Here is a 25147-nt window from a genome sequence, read left to right as displayed (position 1 = left end):
TTTGTAAGCATGATAAAAAATAGATATAACTTTTTGGCAACAACAGCTGCATCAGTTCTTGTGTTTGCAAGTTCAGTGTGACTAGAGAATAAATTATTACAAGGATGCAGATCATACACCATATCCCAGAGAACATTTGCTTTTTATATTGTGTAAAGAGCAAATGATATCTCAGTTTCACTGAGTCAGTGATGTACAAAATATGCCATGTGTATGTGATATACCACATGTACATGATATACTGCATGCAAATGTTATACCACATGTACATGGTATGCCACATGTATGTGATATACTGCATGTACATGATATGTCACATGTATGTTATATACTGCACATGATATGTCACATGTACATATGTCACATGTATATGATATACTGCATGTACATGATGTGCCACATGTACATATGTCACATGTATGTGATATACCGCATGTACATAATATTGCACTTGTACATGATATGCTACATGTACATGATTTGCAACATGGGTCCCATTGAGTAGTCTGACATGGGAAGAATGAGTAAATGGGAAGGGTACTCCTTTGTTTCTTTTTGGCTTGTGGACATGCTTCATACCAGCATTTTATAAATGTCTAAATAATTTAATTCCAGTGATGACGTTTCCAAGAGCTCCAAGTTTAAGTCAGCAAATGGTCACAGCAGTAGCTCTAGCTCCTCAGTATGGGTCAGAACACAGATCAGAGTCAGGTTAATCGATAAAAACTTTCAGAAAGGCAGATATTATAAATCAAAGGTGAGCATTTATATGCCATTGTTTGTATCTCTTTAGTTAATCTTCTATCTGGTTATGTTTGTGGTATTGTTGGCTTAGTTCCATCACAAAAGATCTTCTAAAGCATTTAAAAGTCAGGTGTTTTCTCATATTGCAAATGCAAGATATTAAATTATATTATAGTTATATTTTGAACTACTGTATTTATTGTATATTTTGGGACTCTATAAAGTAATTTTTAAAGTAATTTTTTTTTTGCATTTTCTGTTCTAGACACATCAATCAGTTTTTTCAAGTCGTAAGTTGTGGGACACCTTTTAAATCATTATAGAATTCCATGTCAGAAAATGAACTCAAACATAATTTTAATCAGAAAAATATTAAGCTATGTACTTGAGATAAGAGTCTAATCATATTCAGCATCACCTTATTAATCCAAGCCTTCACCTGCAACATACGATCCATCCTTTCAGTGCATGAATGTTCATTAGCTCCCTCCCACTGAAACATTATCATTGGTGGCAACACCTCTCCTGTTGTGGCAACTGCAAGGGCTAAAGTTAGATTTTATTTATCTGCACAAGTCATACAAATTCTCATACTTTTAAAACCCTCCTTTTCAACAGTCTGTCCAGGAATGAGATCAAAGAACACTGGAGTTTTATCCATGGTAATGATCATAAGTGTCATCAAAATCATCTTCTTTTCTTGTGGCCATCACAAATTCACAGAATGATTTTATTTTCTCCTCCAAATCTTCTGGGAGATGCTGGATACAAATCCAAAGCTGTTGGTTTCTGGGGTAGGCTTGTATTGCAGTAAAATAAACTTTGCATTTGATGTCCTGCCAGTAAGTTTGAACAATGAGTTTATTGCTCACCACAAGTTGTGTTTATTCACCAGCCAGGCTTCTATTTCTCTGCCATCTGTAATCATAATTGATTACAAATATGCATTGACATCTCCAGGGTAAATAGTATACACAGCAATAACTTTAATAGCTTCAATAGTACTTTTTGTAACCTATGCCATTTGCATTCACAGTGAATGTATTTTCAAATAAGGACTTTTATTGTACTGTCATAAAGTTAACCTGGAAATAATGCACCTTTACACCATGTCATGCATGAATGGAGGCACCTTCTAGCAGTCAGTTGAAATTGCTCTCACTCTCTCTCTCGTTTGCAATTTTGTTGGATCCAGTTTTCAGTCTGATAACATATTCAGACTTTTGAGTACAACCAGACATGACTCATTTCTCTATATTCACATAAAGAATGTGTGGGGTGTTATCTGACATAAGTGATACACACTACATTATGGATGCATATGCCACATATACAGAGTTCATGGATATAAATTGCTCATGATGAAAAAAAAAGAGTAATAAATGATAACAATACAAGGTTTGCTTCTTTCATTTTATTCTCAAATAAGTGTTTTGGTTATCTATTTTATTGTAACATGCAGAGTGTGGGTGTATGGCACAAATTCAACACAAATTTATTTAATTTCTTAAGTCTTGGGGACAATTAACCTATGTGAAAAAAGTTTCACCATTAGTTCTTTAACAGGAAGAAAATCAATGATTTTGTCATGTCTCAAGATACACAATAAATATGGTAAACATGACAAATATCATGATAGGGTTGCTGGTCATGTATTGAAATTATTTGTTTCTGTGACAATACATTTGTGGCCTTTACAAAACTGTTGTTATTCCAAAGTATTCACTGTGTTGATATGTTTCAGACTTCTTGAATTTGTTATTTCATGACAATATTTATTTTATTTACCTACTTAGCAAATAAGCTGTGAAGTTTTAATAAAACTTGAATGTTTCTTATTCAGATATGTTACCTGCGCATAATACCTTAGGAGTACATGCTGCCACTGCCTTGCAAATACAGCTAAAATTTGTAGCTATGAAGCTATAAGTTGCCCGGCCACATAGGTGGCAGTTAGAATGATCTCCCATTGATACACTGGCTTGCACCAAGCTCATGAATACTTCAGTTACTACTGGAGCAGAGTGCAAGCTCTCTTAATAGAATGTAACTGCAGGGAGGCTGGGAGCATGTATCCGTACTGTGATCAGGCAAATATTATTGAAGAAAGAAATTTACTTCAGAAATTTGTTTCTTCAGATATTGTGCCTTGATCATGGTAACTTAGGAGAATAGGTAAAAGATAGAGGGAGTTACATCTCTTTACCCTGGAGAGGCAGTCCCCTTAATGTATGTGAGGCAGCCTCTAGATTAAGAACCTGATTGGAGCATTGACTTCCTATGTGAGAAACAGGTGTCGGAAAAGGGAAAATTTTGCTGAGTCAGCATGCTGCCGAATGACTTGGGACTTGTAACCAGTTGTGCTGCAGCAGTAGGTTTAACCAGGTCATCTTGAGCCTTCTGGGATGAGGTGTCTATGAGGTAGAAGCTGGAGAAAGTTGACTCTGACCTCCATACCATGACGTGTATAATGTCAGCTGGGGAACAGCTTCTCTTGGATACAATGCATGGAGGGCAATATTTGCAGGGTAGTACTAGTACTCCTAAAGTATTACAATTAGGTAATTATTATCAAAGAAATGTATTTTACTCCAAAAATTGGTTTCATTTATGTTATTGTTGCACAGATAATATTGGCATGTAACATTTCTCAAAAATGACAAATCCTAGAGCAATAAAAATTGCACTCCAGAGTGCAGAATTGATCAGGAATTGGTAACAAAATTGTTACTCCTTTTTCTGTTGACTTAGAGATTGTGACAAAATTAATATTGTGCCTAAAAAGACAACTGACATTAGTCACAAGAACTTCATATTTATATGTATATTGTGTTCAGTCACAAGATTCATGTACATGTACCAAGGATTTCACATTTATGTGTATTTTGTGTTCGGTGACAAGATTCATGTACATGTACCAAGGATTTCACATTTATTTGTATATTGTGTTCAGTCACAAGATTCATGTACATGTACCAAGGATTTCACATTTATTTGTATATTGTGTTCAGTCACAAGATTCATGTACATGTACCAAGGATTTCACATTTATTTGTATATTGTGTTCAGTCACAAGATTCATGTACATGTACCAAGGATTTCACATTTATTTGTATATTGTGTTCAGTCACAAGATTCATGTACATGTACCAAGGATTTCACATTTATTTGTATATTGTGCATTTCAGGTAATAGTTGAAGATGTTCTTGACAAGGATCGATGTGTTTGCAAAACAGAAGATGGAAAAGTTTTAGGTAAATAACTGAAATACAAGATGTAAACTATTATTCATATTCTTGATACCTTACAGATTTTGGTGTTTAAAAAGATGCAACTATCTTTTAATGAAATAGTACATGAATAAACTGAAAAGTTGTTTTTAAAAAAAGGAATCATAATCCCCCAAAATAGTGTTATGTTATATCTTAAAATAAATATTTTAGCTAATGGTCAAAGTTTCAGGGTAGAATTATTGAATTTATTCTTTTCTCAACTTTAAACAGACATAAAGCCTCTGTTTCCAGATAAGGCATGGTAATACAGTGGTCAAAACAAAGCTGTTAAAACACAATGGTTAAATTGCAGCTATTAAACACAGTGGTCAAAATACAACTATTAAACACAATGGTCAAAACACGGCTGTTAAACCCAATGGTTAAAACACAGCTGTTAAACACAATGGTTTAAACACAGCTATTAAAGGATAAGTTGATTTATTTGTTGGATTGATGGCACTTGTAACATTATTGACTGTATCATACCAAGGAAATGAGACCTGAGTGGCTTTTCCAGCAAGACACCAAGGCAGCCTGCCTGCGCAGGTATCAAATCTGTTACCATGAATTACAGATCCAATTCTCTATCAACTGGGCTTTCTTTTCAGGAATAAAATTTTGTCATTTGTCAGTTGAAATAGTTGTATTATATTTTATAAGTTTTAATTTTAACAGGCTTTTTAAATTTTAGGTTTTCATTTTTAATAGATTGTTAAATGCAGCTAATAAGTTGCAGTGTTTGCAAGAAAGAGGATAAGGTAGCTTTTTTTGTGTAATGCCATTCAAATCACTCAAATGTAGCAGCATTCTCCCACAGCAAAAAAATTCATCTTGAAATTTTTAAGCATGTGAGGAATTAAGGATACTATCATCGTGTTCAGAATTTCTGCTTTATAAGGAACTAAATATTTTATGCGATAATTAGTTGGCAAAGATGGCACATGAAGTCAGCAGTTCATGCAAGTAAAGTAAAATTTATTAATAATGAATGCTGAATGGTGATTATTACAAAGAGAAAGTGATCATAAAGAAGGAGAAGTATTTTCATTTTTGTTTTGGACTTATGCAGTTCTATTTCAAAGGTAGAGCTTCATTACAGACTTGAAATATGGGCTTATATCATCAAGATTTTAGATTGGTTCAAAAATGAGCGAGATCCACTTGTTTTAAGGATGTAATCTTGCATCCAGTTGGATATGTTGGTTGCTAGTCTGTATGCCATAATTCTCATCTGATTTCTAGCAGTCAGAGCATCTACCTCAGATGCATGAGGTCACGGGTTCGAACCCTGGTCAAGTCACACCAAAGATTTATAAAAGTGGTACTAACAGGTGCCTTGCTAGGCACTCAGCATTAAGGGGTTAGTATTAGGACTGGTCAGCCTGGTGTCAGAATAATTTGACTGGGTGGGACATCATGCTACATGTCTGGCATGATTACCCAGTGCTAGACATCACTATAAGCTGCCACACTATAGTCATCATAGTGATATGACTGGAAAATTGGCCGAGTCATACCAAAGACTTATAAAATTGGTACTAACAGCTGCCTTGCTAGGCACTCAAAATTAAGAGTGTAGTGTTAAGACTGGTTGGCCTGGTATCAGGATAATGTGACTGGGTGGGACATCATGCTACATTACTGCGGCATGATGCCCCAGTGCTTGACATTATTATAAACTGCCACACTGCAGACGTTGTAGTGAAATGAATGAAAAATGGTTAAAGCTATGTTAAAAATCCAAAACACACACACACAAACACACACACATTGTATCTAATTCCCCAAGCTTGTTACTTATCTAGATTTAGAGACTGTCCGGTACAGTTTCTTTGAAACTTGATATCATCAAGATTTTGGATGACTTTTATTATGGTTAAGACACGATACATATTAATAATGCCTGTATCTTTACAAAGAATATTATAATCAAGAGGTAAAATAATTTAAATCAACATGATATAGAGTTTGGGAGACAGTTTTCATAGGTTGTGTTCTTACAATACTACATAAGTTATATAACGCACGTGAGTGACATCGAGCCACTTGGACCTCTTATTTAGCCAAGTCTTGTTCTAAATGTACAGGATTTCCAGTTGAGTTTCTTTGGATTGACTGGTTTATGTAGACATGCCAAGCCATAGCTTGTGCTCTATTAGGGCACCAGTGATTCCTTGGGTTCTGTTTTGGGAAATAAGTATGTGGTACACTGTTTTGGGAAATAAGTATGTGGTACACTGTTTTGGGAAATAAGTATGTGGTACACTGTTCTGGGAAATAAGTATGTGGTACACTGTTTTGGGAAATAAGTATGTGATACACTGTTTTAGTTGTTCTTCTTCTTATGAAGGTAAATTAAACTAGACTTGTGCTACAACTTGACTACAAGCAAGTCAGTTAGTAATGTTCATATTGTTATCCTTCATAGTCACTTGTCTGTGAAAGAGTTTCATTTAAAAGGTACTATAAAACAAAATTCTTTTCTGTTAATTTACTGATGTTGGGGACAATTGCAAAATATTATGTGAATTTATCCACATTTTTCTTCCAGATATCCCTCAATCAATGATGGAAACTGTGATACCAAAGTCTGAACCAGCCCATGTTGTGATTGTCTCAGGAAAACACAGGGGACAGGTAGACTTATGTTTTATTGCACAACTTTCTAGTAAAGCTTGGTTGATACTTTTTATTATAAACACCTTAGGAATTGGCCCATCATAGTGAAAAATTTCAGACTTATTTATATTTATCTCTTTTAAATTATTTTCAGAAAGTAATTTCTTGCCAGTACAAATTGCAGCTAGTATAAAATTGTGATGAATTTAGTAAGCAAATTAATCTGTGCCAAAAGCTGATTTTGCTAAAATTTTGTGACCAAAGAAACTTTATGATTTAAATGCTGAGTATTACAATGATAGATGGTTCTTTGTGATAGGGATTAAATATTAGTAAACTTATGCTAAGTATTGATAATGGCCATGTTTTACTAAGTATTAATAATGGCCATGTTATACTAAGTATTAATAACGGCCATGTTACATTAAGTAATAATAATGGCCATGTTATACTAAGTATTAATAATGGCCATGCTATACGAAGTTTTAATAATGGACATGTTGTACTAAGTACTGATAATTGCCATGTTATACTAAGTATTAATAAAGGCCACATTATACTAAGTATTAATAAGGGTCATGTTATACTAAGTAATAAATAAGGGCCAAGTTATACTAAGTATTAATAAGGGTCATGTTATAATAAGTAATAAATAAGGGCCATGTTATACTAAGTATTAATAAGGGTCATGTTATACTAAATATTATTTAAGGGCCATGTTATAATAAGTATTAATAAGGGCTATGTTATACTAAATATTAATGATGGTCATGTTATACTAAGTATTGATAATGGTCATGTTATACTAAGTATTGATAAGGTTCATGTTATATGAAGTATTGATAAGGATCATGTTATACAAGTATTGATAATGGCCATGTTATGCTAAGTATTAATAATGGTCATGTTATACTTAGTATTGATAATGGCCATGTTACACTAAGTATTAATAAGGGTCATGTTATGCAGGTATTGATAAGGGTCATGTTGAACTAAATATAAATAAGAACCATTTTTGACTAGGTATTAATACGGGTAATGTTATACTAAGTTCTGATACCAATATGTGAGCAGATGGACTTGTTTATTTTGCTATAAAAGAATCGCACGTTTTAGTTTTTATACACCTGCTGTAAGATGTAGCATATTATGTTCTTATGTCCATCTGTCTGTCTGTTACTAGTATCATGTTTGCACAATAACTGCATATGTAGCTTTCAAACTAGTGGATGGCCTGCACTTACCTCTATTGATTTAGGGGTCAAAAACAAGTTCAGGGTCACTGTGACTGAGGCAAGATGGTTTTTGAACAATAACTCAAGTTCTCCACCATCAATAGCATCCAGGCTTTGTTTTTGTCTTGCACTTGGGATATGTAAGAACCTCTAGAAAAATCATTTATGCACAATAATGCATCAATTGTACCATATACAGCTACCAAACCATGTGCATGGCTTGCAGTTGGGTAAGGAAGAACCCTATCAAGTTCATGGTCACAAGGTCAGAGGCCATAGTCACTGTGATTGATTGTTTTTGTTGTTGTTCTAGGGTTTAATGCCATTTTTCAGCACAAGATAGGCTATACATGGCAGCCAGTATAACTGGTGGAGGAAGAACCCTGGAAAACCCAGGGAAGAACCACCGACCCACGAGAAGCTACTGGCAGCTTTCCCACATACCCACGCTAGCCGAGCCTTGGACTCAAACCCACGCAGACAGAGGTGAGATGGCAGTGATCCGGAATGGTGAGCGCTTCAGACCACTCGGCCACTTGGGGCCCCCACTGTGATTGAGAGAAGAAAAGTGGTTTCTATACAATGACTGTTCTCCATCTATGGTTTCCAAACTTGATGCATAATTTGTACTTGGGTTAAGGAATAACCCTATTGATTTCAAGATCAAAATGTCAAAGGTCAAGGTCACCATCACTAAAGGTGAATGGTTTCCACACAGTAATGTTAATTCTGTCACTTATTTGGACCAAATTTTGTGGATGGCTTGCACTTGAGGTTAGGAAAAAGTCTTTGATTTTGAATTTATAAAGTGACCTCAAAAAAAAAAAAATGGTTTCTGTTAATAATATTTGTTCTGGATCAAAGGCCTGGAACAAACTTTGTCAATGGCTTACACTTGGTAGATTTCTATTGATTTTGGGGTCAAGTCAGAAGTCAAAGTCACTGTCTGAAAGATGAAAAGTTGTTTATGTAAATAAAACTCAAGTGTTCTACTTGGCAGGCATACAAATGTGCCATACTTTCTTGTGTGCAATTTTATTTGGACATCCCACAAAGTCAGTAATGATTCATATTATGTGCTCTTTAGGTTGCTCTTGACAAAATTTGGCCATTGATAATCAGAAATCAAGATTGGCTAAAGTTGAATGGTGTTAAAATAGTAAATTAGTGTTCAGTCTGGGGATAAACCTGATTGATACTGGTTTTGGCAAAATGCATTTAATATACAAAACTGTCAAAGTACAAGATCACTGTGACCTAAGTAGGGTCCCACTTGATGGATAGTGTAATTCCCACAAGATAATTTGACTGAAAGTTAAAGTATTTTAACCAAATGTGTGCAACTACATTTTCATGAGACCTCCAAAGAGTTGTATTTTAATCCCTTTTGTTTCATCATTTAGAGGCTTTACAGCCCTTGAGTGCCTGATCTCTAAGTTAGTTTTTGATGCTTAACTTTTCCAAGCATTGTTGGATTTTACCCAAATTTTGCGTTCAGCCACATATTGCTGAGAGCTTGAATGAGTTCATTTTCAAGTATTCCACATCATTTACAGGAATAATGCACTCTAATGACCCATCCTTCTGGGTTTTGTTTCAGGAGCACACTGTCGCCATGAATGGTTCGATGTGAACCAAATTTGGCATTTAACTTTATATTGCTCAGACCTTTAATAAATCAGTTTTCCAGCATTCTGCATCACTTACAGGAGTTATACACATGATTACACTTCTATCTGGCTTTGGTTTTTGCAGCACCAGGATTGGTTGGATGCAAACCAAATTTGGCAGCTGAATCTTTATTAGACCTTGAATGAGTTTGCTCTCCACAGTTCCACAAGTTTAGATTCCAATGAGGACTTGCACAAGTTCAGATTCCATTGAGGACTTGCACAAGTTAAGATTCCAGTGAGGACTTGCATTATTTCAAATTCCAGCAACTCCTTGTACAAGTTCAAATTCATGTGAGGACTTGTACAAGTTTAAAATCCATTGAGGACTTGTATGAATTCAAAATCAGTTGTTCCACAAGATCATTTACAAGACTTGTGCTCCCTGATCTATATGATGATGGGGTCAAGTCAAGGGTCACTTCTTCAGTTTTTTGTACATCACTGAGCTTTTGAACATGGTCACATGTACATATTGATTTGACCAGATGTCATTTTTATTTTCTTTCAGTAAGGAATTTGATAGCACTGTGACTTTGATTTCAGAGTCAGAGGTCTTGACATGAGCTTTTGATAGATTTAAAATGGCATGTGAGCATGATAACACAAAAAAGGATGAATGGATTTTTATCAAACATAGTCTGTCAAAGTCTTATAAAAATTGTACTAGCAGCTGCCTTGCTTAGCGCTTAGCATTAAGAGGTAAGCGTTCGGAGTAGTTGGCAAATATGTGACTGGGTGGTACATGATGCTAAATGTCTGTAGCATGATACCCCAGTGGTAGACATCACTATGAACTGTCACACTGCAGACATGATAGTGATATCACTGAAACGTTGTTGCAGCTACGTTAAAAATCCAAATCATGCACATACTCAAACATGGTTTGTAAATATATATGAAAAATACCTAGGTCTGTGGTGACTTGTTTTTTTTAGAAACTATAATTACATGTGAATACAGCGATTCAAAAGTATTAATTTTGAATTTTAGCCAAACTTTGCTCATGTGTTGATCTTGACATTATGTGCGATGGATTAATTGATATTCCATCCATTATATTAGGTTCAAAGTTGGAGGCCATGACAAAATGTATGGTAATTCACTTGTCTTGTGTACACAGTAACTCTAAATATGTAAGAAAATATTTGTGGTTTTTTTTAAAAACTGAATTTGGTATGTTTGAGTTTCTTAAGAATGTCTCGTTTCAGTACTCACAAGTTTAAAAGAAAAAAGAGGGAAGAAGTGGGCATTTCATTGTTTCCACCAGATTCATTTTTTCCAGTCAATTCTTCTAAGTTCTTCAGGATTCTTAAATATTTATTTATGGTTGTATCTACTGTGTCCATTCATAAATGCTGCCAGATATTGCACACAAGTTGACCATAGCACTTTTGAATAAATATGTAAGGATATATTGGTCAGAAAGTCAAATTGCAGTGCTATATTTGTTAATTTGAGTTCAGATATAATCAGTTGTTTATTTCATGATAATGAAACATGATACATGTAACTCTCATCTTTTGCAGGTTGCAGAGATCATAGAAAAGGACAGAAGAAAAAGTGAGGCTTTAGTACAGCTTCTGAGTGATAGAGATCAAGTTCTAAGACTTGACTTTGATTCCATATGTGAATTTGTGGGAAACATTCATGATGAATTTGACTATTGAAGAAAAAGATATGCTGTAAGGCTGTATCTGTTAATACATTACTGAAACTAGTCAGATGCTATAAGGCAGCAGTGCTGTAGTTGTTAATACAGTACTGAAGGAAATGGGATGATATAGGACTGCTGAGCTGAATATTTGAAGAGATCATTTAATTTCATCCGACTGCCAGTCATCTATAATATAAAAAGTAGACGTTTGAGGAAAGTGGCTTAGTGATGTCATTCATCTTTGCAGCGTTTAGTGGATATAAAAGGATGCCGAATATTTCATTGTCGGTCAGAATGTCACAAGAAAGTATAGTTGTGTTTCTTAAACAGAGCCAAAGGCTGGAGTAACCCACCAATGTTGGTATGTTACTGTCATGAACATTATTGGTGTCAAAAGGTTGTAATTGTTTCTTGCAATCTTTAAATAGTGACAGGAACCTTCTTTCATGATAGAAGTTGGATAGGTGTGATACCATACCACTGGTCAGTGGTGACATTAATGTCAAGTAAAAATGTATCTTGTCACATGTTAAAGGAGACTATGGAAAGCAGCCAGTTATGTATGACTCAGAGAGATAAATTAATAATGTATCAGTGATTTGTTAGGACCAGATTGTTTTGAGTTCGAACTAACATCAAAGCACCAAAGATAACTGAACCTCAGATTCATCAAGCAGTGATGTAGTAATTAAATTAAAATGGCTACAATAGATTAGTCACGTCAGTCTCTTACATTTACCCAGCTGCACTGTTAATATGCAGAAGATATGAAAAAATATACTGGTTTTCCAACTCATCAGTGTTTTCTTAGACCTTAAATACAGTAGACCATGGGTCATGGGCTTTCTGTAGGTGATATATGAGCCATTCTTAAAATATGCAAAAGTTACTGCTGGTGCAAAAGGTTTGAGAACCACTGCACTAGACCTGTATACCTGTATAATAGGGTATGATTTACTGTTGGACAAAGTTAAGTTGAACTAAGACTTAATTGTGTCAGAAATACAACAAAATATCAATATTTTCTAGATGACTTAATTTTTTTTCAAAAATCATTAATAACTAAGGTTTTTAATTTCCTAATTACAGCATTACTGTAACTTTTAAATTGAACAAACGCCAGTATGAGATTACATGACTGAGAGATGAAGATCAGAACCTGTCAGTGTATAATTATGCGCCATTCATGGGATAATTATTGTAGAAAAGGCAGTCTTAAATTTTATACAGCTTCTAAACTATTCATTGAAATTTAATGCTTAAATTGTTAATATTGGACAGGGTATGAATTGGTCATTATTTTTTTAGGTATTGATGAATTTCATCAAATTAGGTCCAAAGTATACAAAGGTTTTTTTATTTTTTCTCTCCATTCGAAAGTGTTACAGTGATTTTTGAATGACTATCATAATTGACATAATAATATAACCCTCCAATTTCTGAACACCGTATTGTTAAAAAAGTCAAAATTTTAAATAGTGCAGAACAAGTTTGGACATAAAAGAAGGAATGATTTACCAGTACTTGATGTTTAAGTAGTCCTACATCACGTAATGAAACTGTTTTGATTACTCTGTCATATGGATTAACAGAGGGTGTTGTCAATAGGAAGCAAAAGAAAAAGCTGACATTCTCAACAACTTGTAATCAAACAGTTCCCTAAACATAGCAAGTCACAGTAATGGTAAAATAAAAACTATAAGATTAAGGGTCATTAACATTACAGCAAGCTACAATGTATTGCAGGCTTTTATTTTTACCACAGGAGAGTATATAAAGGGAGACAAAGCAGTCATGTATATCAATTCCTATTCTCAGTGAAGTGGAATAACGTGTGATATAAAGTGTTTAATCTTGTTTGAGGTTATTATCTTTTTCCCTTTGCCATTAAATTAAAATTAATTTACATTTCTTTTTTGATCAAGCAGCCATCTCTGATGGGAATTTCACAGGTTTTTTTCATATCAGTTTTCTTCAGTGGTGTATTCCCCATTATAACCTCATTTTGGGAATAGTCAGTTTTGGTCTACTTACCTGTAGTAGGAGTAGAAATAATGGTATCCCACAAATGAAATTCCTGACAGACTTGGATTTGGCTCATTTCCTTATTTAGGACAGTTACAACAGTATTTGGTGTTCTAGTGTTGAGTTGTAATGGTATACCACAAATGAAATTACTGACAGACTTGGATTTCCTTATTTAGGGCAGTTACAACAGTGTTGAGTTGTTCAATTTTTTTCTACAAGGAAATATAGATTATCTTAATAATATCAATAGGTGTATACTGGAGTGATATGGTATCATGGGTCTTAAAGTTAGCAACCAGCAAATTCGTAAAGAAATACACTGACCGTAAAGATATTATATATTCAATGTTCTTTGCTCTATATAAGCATACCTTTAATTTCCAGTTCAAATCAGATGATTGTGGGAAACAATCAATAAACAGATGCCATGTAGATTCCAGATGATGCAAGAGATGTTACTGTGATATCGCAGTAATACCAAATAAAATATTTTTACGATGGCATATACCACTCCATTGGCCTAGTGGCAAGAGGTCGTGGGTTCGATCCCTGGCCGAGTCATACCAAAGACTTACAAAAATGGCACTAACAGCTGCCTCACTTGGCGCTCAGCATTAAGAGGTTAGTGTTAGGACTGGTTGGGCTGGTGTCAGGATAATGTGACTAGGTGGGACATCATGCTACATGTCTGAAGCATGATGCCCCAGTGCTAGACATCACTATAAACTGCCACACTGCAGACATCGTAGTGATATGACTGAAAAATTGTTAAAGCTAAGTTAAAAATCCAAATCACACACACACACACACACACACACACATGATGGCATATACTTGTCCTGATGTTAGGACCTTGTGCTGCACAAATTGTAAATCAATTTGAAAATTGGATACTACTTAATGGCTGTCACCTGTACCCTCCAACAACAGATACTTAAAACAGTGCCTATTTAACCACACGTGATCGGGGTGGTGCCAGGATTGTCTGCGAGAATGGGTACACCAACATGAGCATGAAAGTACATGTTCATCACAGACTGTTTGTTAAACAAAACCAGGGTATTACAGTGAAAAGTTATAAATCGTGTACAACAAAGTTTTTAAGTCAACACCTGTTAATTGTGAAAGCCACTAGTAAAGAACACTACACCAGAAAACAAGACTAACATCCTTCATACTTTGACTCTTATTTGGTACCATAGATTTGGTACCATCAATTCAGTCTCTTGCTTCTTGACAAATGTGGTAATCATGTGATATGACTGATGTTTAAAATGGTATTCATGTGATATGACTGATGTACAAAATCATTAGACATTAGCAGACGATAAAGGTGTTAACCAATTTCTTACAGTGATATTGATTTTAAGAAGATATAGATTCTATTTGAGAAAACGGGGTACAGCCATGTTTTGAAAAATCTTTATTTTATCGAAAGATTAAATGACTATGTTTGGGTCTTTATTGAGGCATAACTTTTATGTAATTGAGAAAGTAAATAAAGTCCAATTAGCTAAAATTTACACTTTGATAAATACCCATTCATGATCATGTAATCCTTTGAATTGTTCAAAAAATTCTGTCTGCAAAACATTTGATTTAAGGTAGCATGTAGTTTTCTTTCATTAGCTTCTTCACACAGCATCAGAATAAATGGCAGTGGTCTGAGGACCGTTTGTCTGTCTGTATGATAGTTGTTTTCTTTCTTTCACCAGGTGGTTGATTTTTTAAAATTTTAGGCTTGTATCTGGTTTCTTTTGTTTGTGCATTTGTTCTCATTTTTCTGTGCATTTTGATCACATTTTGTGTCCAATCTTAATGAGATCTCCTACTCGTGTCATATTACAGTGACCTTCAGTGCCAGCTGGGTGAAATGTTTTGGAAACAAAAATGTAGACTGACTTATAAAGCCTGTCACATGCATTGATTGTCTACAGAAATGACTGCTTCAGGGGGGCCCCGAGTGGCTGAGTGGTCTAAAGCGCTCACTGTTACAGATCACTGCCATCTCACCTCTGTCTGTGTGGGTTCGAGTCTCTAGATTCGGCCAATGTGGGTATGTGAGAAAGCCTGCCAGTAGCTTCTCATGGGTCGGTGGTTCTTTCCGTGGGTTTTCCGGGTTCTTCCTCCCCCATTAATACTGTCCACCATGTATAGCCTATCTTGTGCTGAAAAATGGCGTTAAGCCCTACAACAACAACAACAACAACTGCTTCAGGACAGGAAGGACTGTGATGTCATTGTTTCAACTTCTAATTGGAGATTGAATCTGGGGTTGTACATTTGGATCTGAAGACATGATGGATGGAAGTGTTTTTGTTATTAGTATAGTGTTGTAAGGATTTGGTGACAAAAAGCTTCATCACAAGTGTACTGTAGTCTGAATGGTACCAAAAGTAGACTCCAGAATGTGGAAACAAATTCCAGATTAGTATTATGTGAACACTTGTATCCAATCACTTTGCAGAAATCTGTCAGTTCATAACATTTGGAAGAATAAAACCATATACAGCCAAACCTGTCCTAATGGTCACCTAAGTTCAGTGGTCACAATGACCATTCTAATTTACCACCCCAACCCACCCAACCCCAACCCCGTTTCCTATATAAATTTCATATAATCACTGGTCACCAGTCATTTGCAGCCACTGGCCAAGTGTTTCTTAACCAAGCATTGGTTTCACTCTGCCTTATGCGGTATATTATCTGAATCAGTGTTTAAAGTTACATACTTTGTCTGCACTTACATAAATGCCAACTATTACGCTTTTGGCATCACATTTACACTTTTTTCACGTAATTATGTCTTACGCTTGCCTGTTTATGAATTATGCTTTTCTGGTACATTAAAAATTAAAATAAAGCAATAAAAAGTTGTTTTTCATTTTTATTATCATCTCTTTAATTCCACTCATCATATAAATTTGAGAATATTCTAACAAAAACTGCTGCGTAAGAATAGCGCTAAGAGTTAATTTGTTCATCCTCGACCTACGTGTAATTTCCTAGTCTTCTATTTATTGCAACTTTTTAAGACCCATGTCCAAGAAAACAGGTTTCTTTAATTTGAAACTATGCCTCTCAGATTCGTTGATAACCAAGTTAGTTAACCAACTAGTTATATTGATAACCAAGTTAGTTAGCCAACTGGTTGGTACCTACCAGTTATATTGATAACCAAGTTAGTTAGCCAACTGGTTGGTACCTACCAGTTATATTGATAACCAAGTTAGTTAGCCAACTGGTTGGTACCTACCAGTTATATTGATAACCAAGTTAGTTAGCCAACTGGTTGGTACCTACCAGTTATATTGATAACCAAGTTAGTTAGCCAACTGGTTGGTACCAACCGGTTATACTTATAACCAAGTAGGCTAGTTTTTTTTAAAAAATGGCACCAGATGTTATGCAAAATGGGGTGACTTGTGAATGAAAATTTTGGAGCAGATTGGTCTTTGTAAACCTCAAGGCCAAATCAACACTGCTTTACAAATTTGAAAAGAAGACTATGAGAGTGATGGAATACAGCACTCAGATTGAGCACATCGTCATGCTCATGCATAATTTGTGGACTTCACGATCATTCGGCAAAAGTTAGATATGTAGACTAGTTTAAGTGAGTGGAGAACATAAATAGTTGTCAGTATGTTTTGTGTTTGTATTCTGGTTCAAACTAACATGGATTTTGCCCATTGTTTTATTATGACCTACTGCAGAGTCAGATAAGTAGCAAAAATGAATGAACATTTTTCATACAGTGTACTGTAATTTGGCATATAATATATAGATTACTCTTTTCATGCTCCGATTATGCTTTTTTGGCAGAAATTATGCTTATACCTCTCTCAGGATTGACATGTATGCACTTAACCATAATCAGTGAAACAAAGCCAGATTCATCAGGCAGACAGCACATGTCAACACAGTAGTCGCGTGATACAACAAAACCATTGTTTACAAATGTTCTGTTCTCGATGAATCTGACTTTCTCCAGGTTGCTGTGATGGCGAATAATATGTTGAGAATTATGTGTCCTTTTATTCTTTTACGAACAGTATGTTATTTTAATTTAATATTTAATATTTTCTATTTTAATATTTTTAATATATATGTTCAACAACATTAGAAAAGAGGTTGAACCTTTGATGTCATTGACATTGGGTCAGTACCAGGTCAAATTTCATAAACTCTAGTTTTTGTCTCATCTGTCAACAGATTAAATGCATAATGATTATAATACTTGCAAATTATTTCTCTAGAAAATAATTCATTTTCCTATTGATTTCATGCAGGTATGACTCAATATAACATTGTTTAAGTTTGCTTGACCTGCTTGTAAGCGGCTACCCTATACCACCACCACACATTGGTGGTGAATTCCAACTTTTTTTTTTAATTGACTCTGACCCTACACCACAACATAAATGTCGAAATATCAAAAATGATTCAATTGGTATGGAACCAGTCTTGAGTGTTAAACCTGCCTTCAGAGATTATCCATCTCCATTCTTTTTCCCATTGGTGGTTGCTGTAGGACAGATTTGACTCTTTGTGTGTATATATATATGTATGTATGTATGTATATATATACATATATATATATATATATATATATATATATATATATATATATATATATATATATATATATATATATATATATATATATATATGTTGTTGTTGTTTAGGGTTTAATGCAGTTTTTCTGCACATGATAGGCTATACATGGCAACCAGTATAACTGGTGGGGGAAGAACCTGTGAAATACCCTGGTAGGAACCACTGACCCACAGGAAGTTACTGGCAAGCTTTCTCACCCATATTGGCCTAGCATGGAATTTGAACCCATGAGGACAGAAGTGTGATGGCAGTGATTGGTAAAGGCAAATGCTTTAGATTATTCAGCCACACATGGATCATATATGCCTGAAACCCAAGACAAGATGAAATTCAGTTGGGCAGTCTCAAGTTTGAAAGGAACTCGCCAGCAGGAAAGTCCAAAATATGGGAGAGGAAGAGAATGGTAGAATATCAGTTCATATTGCCTTATATTCTGCAAGTTTTATATTCTGTAATCTCACAATAGCAGCACTTTTATTTAGCAATTATATGTACCACATTCTTCAATTACATACATGCCTGCAGTTTCTGGAATGTTTTTATATAAAAAAAAATCTGTTGAAAGCTTTTTTTTCTCAACTTGGCATGGAGGGCTTTGAGCTTTAATGATTGATTCCAATCTGACACCAATTATGGCCAGTTTAAAAAAATATAAAAATGTTGGAATGACTTATGGAAAACTGCTGAATAGAATTTGATCAAACTTTAGTGAAAACATACTGGTATAATAGGGCTTTCAGATACTGTATATACAAAATTGATGCCAATCCACTCATTTTAAAGTAGAAAAACATTTAAACAGCTTTACGTTAAAAAATACTGCTAACAGAATTTAAACAACTTTGACACCAATCATTCTAGGGCTCTTCACTATTGGAGAAGGATGCTGATGTGCTGTCTAATATGAATGTAGATACAACATCTTGAGAAACTTTGAAATGATTGTTTTCATCAAATAATGTATGTAATCAACAGAATTGGAATAAGTTTCAGCATAAAGCCTCCAACTGCACTTGTATTTGCCTACGTCAGCCAGGTGAGCAATCACATCCACTCTTGTATTAGGCTATGTCAGCCAGGTGAGCAATCACAGATCCACTCTTGTATTTGGCTATGTCAGCCAGGTGTGCAATCACAGATCCACTCTTGTATTTGGCTATGTAAGCCAAGTGAGCAATAACAGATCCACTCTTGTATTTGGCTATGTCAGCCAGGTGTGCAATCACAGATCCACTCTTGTATTTGGCTACATAAGCCAAGTGAGCAATAACAGATCCACTCTTGTATTTGGCTATGTCAGCCAGGTGTGCAATCACAGATCCACTCTTGTATTTGGCTATGTCAGCCAGGTGAGCAATCACAGATCCACTGATGTATTTGGCTATGTCACCCCAGGTGTGCAATCACAGATCCACTCTTGTATTTGGCTATGTCAGCCAGGTGAGAAATCACAGATCCACTCTTGTATTTGGCTATGTCAGCCCAGGTGAGCAATCACAGATCCACTCTTGTATATGGCTATGTAAGCCAAGTGAGCAATAACAGATCCACTCATGTATTTGGCTATGTCAGCCAGGTGTGCAATCACAGATCCACTCTTGTATTTGGCTACATAAGCCAAGTGAGCAATAACAGATCCACTCTTGTATTTGGCTATGTCAGCCCAGGTGAGCAATCACAGATCCACTCTTGTATATGGCTATGTCAGCCAGATGAGCAATAACAGATCCATTCTTGTATTTGGCTATGTCAGCCAGGTGTGCAATCATAGATCCACTCTTGTATTTGGCTATGTCAGCTAGGTGAGCAATCACAGATCCACTCATGTATTTAGCTATGTCAACCAGGTGAGCAATCACAGATCCACTCCTGTATTTGACTATGTCAGCCAGGTGTGCAATCACAGATCCACTCTTGTATTTGGCTATGTCAGCTAGGTGAGCAATCACAGATCCACTCATGTATTTGGCTATGTCAACCAGGTGAGCAATCACAGATCCACTCCTGTATTTGACTATGTCAACCCTAGTGAGCAATTGCAGATCCACTTTTGCCTCTTGTTAACAGTTACTTTTGTTGGTATCCAGATAAATTTTGGGATTACATAACTTCCGTTAAGTATAATTTCTTATTAATTCTGTTACATATGGTTGAAAGAAAGATACTGAAGTAATCCTTGCACAAGTACAAAGGTACTGAATATCTTGCATCCACATTGATCAGTTGTCAGAAATTATTATACAAGTTTAAAATACCACATCTTTGACCTGGCAGTTTTATACATAAAACTTTAGAATGAATGTTTAAAGAGAGGAGAGAAGGGAGATAATACTTTTAGCTGGTGCCCTCACTGCATTTATAAGAAAAGTTGAAGATTTCACACAAAAAACTTAATTTTCAGACCAGTGGAAATAATAGAGTATTTCCTGAAAGAATTCTTCAAGGACAACTAAAAAATTCCAAGCCAAGACAGCAACCTCTCATGCATTCTTGTTGCTTACAAACCAGAGTAGCCTTTCAATCATGATGAAACATACCATTTCAAAAGGCAGAATTGTTGACACAAGGCTGATTAAGTTGTGCATATGCAGGTAAACAAGGCCATGCAGCACTATTCAGTACATTTGGTCACCAGAATCCTTACACCTGGCAGAATTTGTTTGGGTACATCAGCAAGATGTAATAGGCCTTATGTAATTTTACTAGGTATATTCACCTGACAGGACAGAAAACAATTTACTACACATTCACCTTCAACTTCTTACAGTCAACTCGGTCACAAAAACAAAATTTATTCAGCAACAGGAATGAACTTTACTGATATATTCTGCCTTCAGAACAGAATCTGTCTGGCATGTTCTGGAAATCAATCATTCAACAGTTTCTGACCAACACAGTCATTAGTATCCACACATATACATTTTATGCCATACATAGTGGCTTGTAAAGTACTATGGGCTTTGTTTCTGCCAGTATTCAGACTGATCCCTATTCACCCTGTGTTTTACAGTATTAGAAAACTTTGTTGCCTCTTGAATCCAGCCCTCCATGAAAGAATATATATATATATATATATATATATATATATATATATATATATATATATATATATACACACACACACACACACACACACACACACACACACACACACACACACACACACACACACCAAGGAAAGAAACTCTTACCCATTACTTCCCCTCATCAAAACTAGGTACATAACCATCAACCAAGTATTCTTCTTTACTATCAACAATGCAGCACTTGATCCTTTGAAATACAAGAATATTTTGACTCAGTCATCTAGAAAGTTTGTATTGTATTGTGTATTAGTTTATTTGCTTCATGTTGCAAGCATTATTTTGTTTATTTTTATAAATACTTGTGATTTTCTTTACAGTTGTGGACTTCAATATTTTGTTTTTGAGCTCCGACAGGTATTGTTAGTTTTGTAAGTGTTCATCGTTGGTTCTTTATTTATGCATGCTACATTGTTTATATAAAAAAATTTGTTACATTTTCATTGTTATACTGTATGTGAAAGCTTTTGTGTTGTTATTTTCTGATCATGTTGTTTTTGTCTTTCCAGTGGAACACTGATGATGATGTGTGAGAACTTAAAGTCAGCTCAAACATGCATAAAACTTATTTCTTGCATGAAGTTTTCTTTGTTTTCTACCTGCAGTGTATATGCAATGTGGTTAGGGTGGTTTTGGGCCATTGTTTTGGTCTATATACAGTGTGGTCAAGGCAGTTTTGGACCATCATTTTGGTCTATATGCAGTTTGGTCACGGAGGTTTTGGACCATCATTTTGGTGTAAATGCAGTGTGGTCAAGGCAGTTTTGAACCGTTGTTTTGGTCTATATACAGTGTGGTCAAGGCAGTTTTGAACCATCATTTTGGTCTATATACAGTTTGGTCACGGAGGTTTTGGACCATCATTTTGGTGTATGTGCAATGTGGTCAAGGCAGTTTTGGACCATCGTTTTGGTTGAAAATTTGAATGAACATTAGTATGCACATATACATGTATGCCTATATGTGTGACAGAACCAGGACATGAAACAGTAGATTTACAAATCTTAGTAGATTGGCTTTTAAATTATATGATTAAAGTAGATTGAAAAGAAAACAAATAGATTTTTTTATACATAATATTTGTTTTTTTATTCTGTAATAAACCAGAAACTTTGAATATGAATCAGCTTCTAATGGAAAACTTTCAGTAATAATTCATGACTGCCAGTTAGTGTATTGCCAATTAAATGGAAAAGGAAGAGTTGTGTTTCTCCTAGTTCAGTGCAAAGATTGTTTTTAAAAATCAACTATTTTTGGTTTTATTAACAAGATCTTGCCTGATGAACATGAATGACATTCTTTACCCTTGAATCACTTTGTATTTTGAAAAGAGTGGAGAATGTACTCACCTTATGAACCTCTGCCACACTCAGCCTGCAAAGATGTTCAAACTTCAGTTTTCCTGTGGCTTGCTTATTCAGGCTGTTGGCTGCTTTCCAAGCTAAATTCATCATGAGGAGAATGTTCTCATGTTGGATTTGTCATGTATTCATTAGTCTTTCATTTCTTAGCCTTGTTTTATTGTCTTAGGAGAAAGCACGTTTTGGTATTTTGACATGAACCCAAAAATGAATGAGCAGCCCTTAAATATTCCTCGTTGAAGAGTGCAATAACAATTAAATAATACAAAAACTCGAAATATCAACTTGTGTTTCTGCCGAAATAATTTTTGGGTCTCCATCTCTCCTTTATTTCACATTTCTGCCAAAGGTTGCCCGATTTTGTTTTGAAAGACTCAGATGCCATTTGATGGACCATCTCGGATCCCTTTATTACTTGTGACATCTCATAAAACATTCTGCATTTGGCCTTAGACACATCCAGATTACATTAATAGGTAATCAATAAACAGCTTGTTGTGTACACATGTTAGCCTTTTTAAGACGATTACTCAGGCACACATCATTGCACTGGTATCATACTTCCAGTCCCCACTAGACTGGTTCCCACTATTCTCAGAATGGACAGAAAACAAACTATTTCTTTTAAAATACCGTATTTGCCTGCCTATAAGAAAATACTTTTTGTCCAAAAAATCTTAGCTTTATCTTGTACTCCAAATTGACTTATTTATGGCTTATGTCATCCGAATCATTTTATATTTTTTATATGGAAAATAATTCTCCAAGAGTGCGAAAAATGATGTGTAAAAATATTTCATTTTAGGGAAGAATGTGTATAAATAAATATATTATCCCACTTTGAGCATTTTAAACAATTACATGATCGTCAGTATTAAAATTAACATAGATCAGATGTAATTGCGCTAAAGCAGCAAGCACTAGTAATATACGTTGTTTGTAATATACAGTATTTAAATTTAATTATATATATTTGCATTAGAATTTACAAGTTAGAGATGAATAACCATGACAAAGACATATTCCATCACAATTTTCTTCTTGCACCTAATGATCAAATAATCTGTATGCCCCATTGAGAGAGATAGACAGACAGATGTACAGACGTCTTCATGATTGTAAATCTGTATTGTCAACTTACGTTATGACTGATTTTACTTTTGTACAAGTGCAGTACCATATTCTATTATCAATTAATACCACTAGTTAAGCAATTCCTTCTAATTTTTGTTTCCACTTCTATTATTACAAGAATCACATGACTTTGCTGAGGTATTTACATGCTAATTAAATATGCTATGGCTGTATTCAGTCATTCCAAGATAACACCTGTCTGAGTTCAAGATTCTGCAGACCAGATCAGATTAGTGAGGCTATCAATAGGGAAATGAGGCTACTAATGGGTATTAAGAATACCGTACCATAGTTGAAGGAAATGCCAGGTGGTTACTATTGTACATTTTTTAGCCAGTGACATTTTTGAACTTGCAGACAGAACCGACAGCAATTTAAAGTAATCTAGCATGAGCAAATGCCACCTGCTGTAGAGAAGTTCAAAATCTTGCTTAAAGAGATCTATTTGTTATTTGATAAGCGGATGGTGAGAAATACCAATGGCTTTGTTGGTCAGAAGAGAGTTCACAAGCTGAGCTCTTCTGGGTTGTATTCTGGGTTGTTTCTAGTGTATAAAGGCATTAGTCTAGATCTCACCAATGCATTTTTTTACATCCATACTAACCCATCTTTATGCCAGTTCCTTCAATTTTGCTTCCAAGAAACAATATACCAATTTTGTGCACTACCATTTGGTCCCAACATGTCTGTTGGCATTCACAAAGACCATCAATTGTGTCATCACTTTGTTACGGTGACCTTATCAGCAAGAATGGCAATATCTTTCAGAAACACTTGGCAAGTTCTGGATGGCAAAAACAACCTTCTATGCTTGGTTTTCTAATGAATTGGGAGGTCAGATCTCGCTCCATCCTAGCATTTTGTCCATCTTGGTATGGAATTTTTACCAATCTTGTCCTCATTTGGCTCCTTCCTGTGTGCTTGGTGTGGATTATTGAACTCAAGGAGTTGATTTATGGCAGGGATGACATTTGTATGGATTGGGGTTCACCTGTTGCCCAGCTTCACTGTGGTCAGTTGTAACTAGAGTAAAAGTGTGGAGTTTTATAATACAGTCTCTATGGATGCTGTGTTTTTAACATATATGATTAAACTTTGCTTAATAGATTTATATCCACAAGTTCTTGGATGGGTTTGGTAACTATTGAAATCTATAGATGTTAATATGGTAATCTTGGCTCTGCCTGGCTGACCTTGGATGTCCCACAAGCATAGCAATGGATATATTTAAAAACTTCTTGTACAAGTTTATATGTACATAATTATAGACATTTTCCATAGCCACCAAAATAATTTCATTTTAGTCTGGTTTCTGATTAATGAACAGGGCTTGTCTTTGGCTGTTAGATTGATGAGTGACCTCAGACCCTTTTTGGCTCTGTCTTTGTCACAAAATGTAACATTGCCTTGTGCAATGGTGCCACCACTACCACAGCCAAATGATGACATCATGATTAACAAAGGTGAGGCAAGTGTCAATGTATATACCAGCTGCAAACTACATGACCCCAATCTATCATCGCAGGGTCTACATTGTTTGTTCAACTTATTACTTCTAACAAACTGCATAGACCCAGATCTTCCAGTGCATTATGTGATGGCAACTCATAAGCAAGTATATCTGTAAATGAGGTAATACAACTACAGACTGAGTTACCAGTGGTATAGGGATCACCTTGGTATTGAAGTCTTTACACACTTGTTCTGACTTTCAGGCTTC

At 35.2% G+C, this 25147-nt stretch overlaps 1 protein-coding gene across 2 annotated transcripts in view; it reads left to right on the top strand.

The window, feature by feature from the left end:
• Window positions 1-11913, top strand: part of LOC149804153 (G-patch domain and KOW motifs-containing protein-like) — a 70783-nt gene extending 58870 nt beyond the window's left edge. For both annotated transcript variants that reach the window (XM_089954129.1, XM_089954128.1), the window contains exons 8-11: window positions 616-757; window positions 3933-3999; window positions 6572-6657; window positions 11074-11913. In XM_089954129.1, coding sequence (XP_089810255.1) covers window positions 616-757; window positions 3933-3999; window positions 6572-6657; window positions 11074-11214 — 436 coding nt within the window. In that variant the 3' untranslated portion in view covers window positions 11215-11913. The remainder of the gene's footprint in view (window positions 1-615; window positions 758-3932; window positions 4000-6571; window positions 6658-11073) is intronic.
• The last annotated feature ends 13234 nt before the right edge of the window (window positions 11914-25147 follow it).

This window comes from Sinohyriopsis cumingii, chromosome 3 (assembly GCF_028554795.1).
Source record: "Sinohyriopsis cumingii isolate HCF-2022 chromosome 3, ASM2855479v2, whole genome shotgun sequence".
Lineage (NCBI taxonomy): Eukaryota > Metazoa > Mollusca > Bivalvia > Unionida > Unionidae > Sinohyriopsis > Sinohyriopsis cumingii.
The sequence above is the reverse complement of the archived record's forward strand: the minus strand, read 5'-3'. Positions and strand labels throughout refer to the sequence as shown.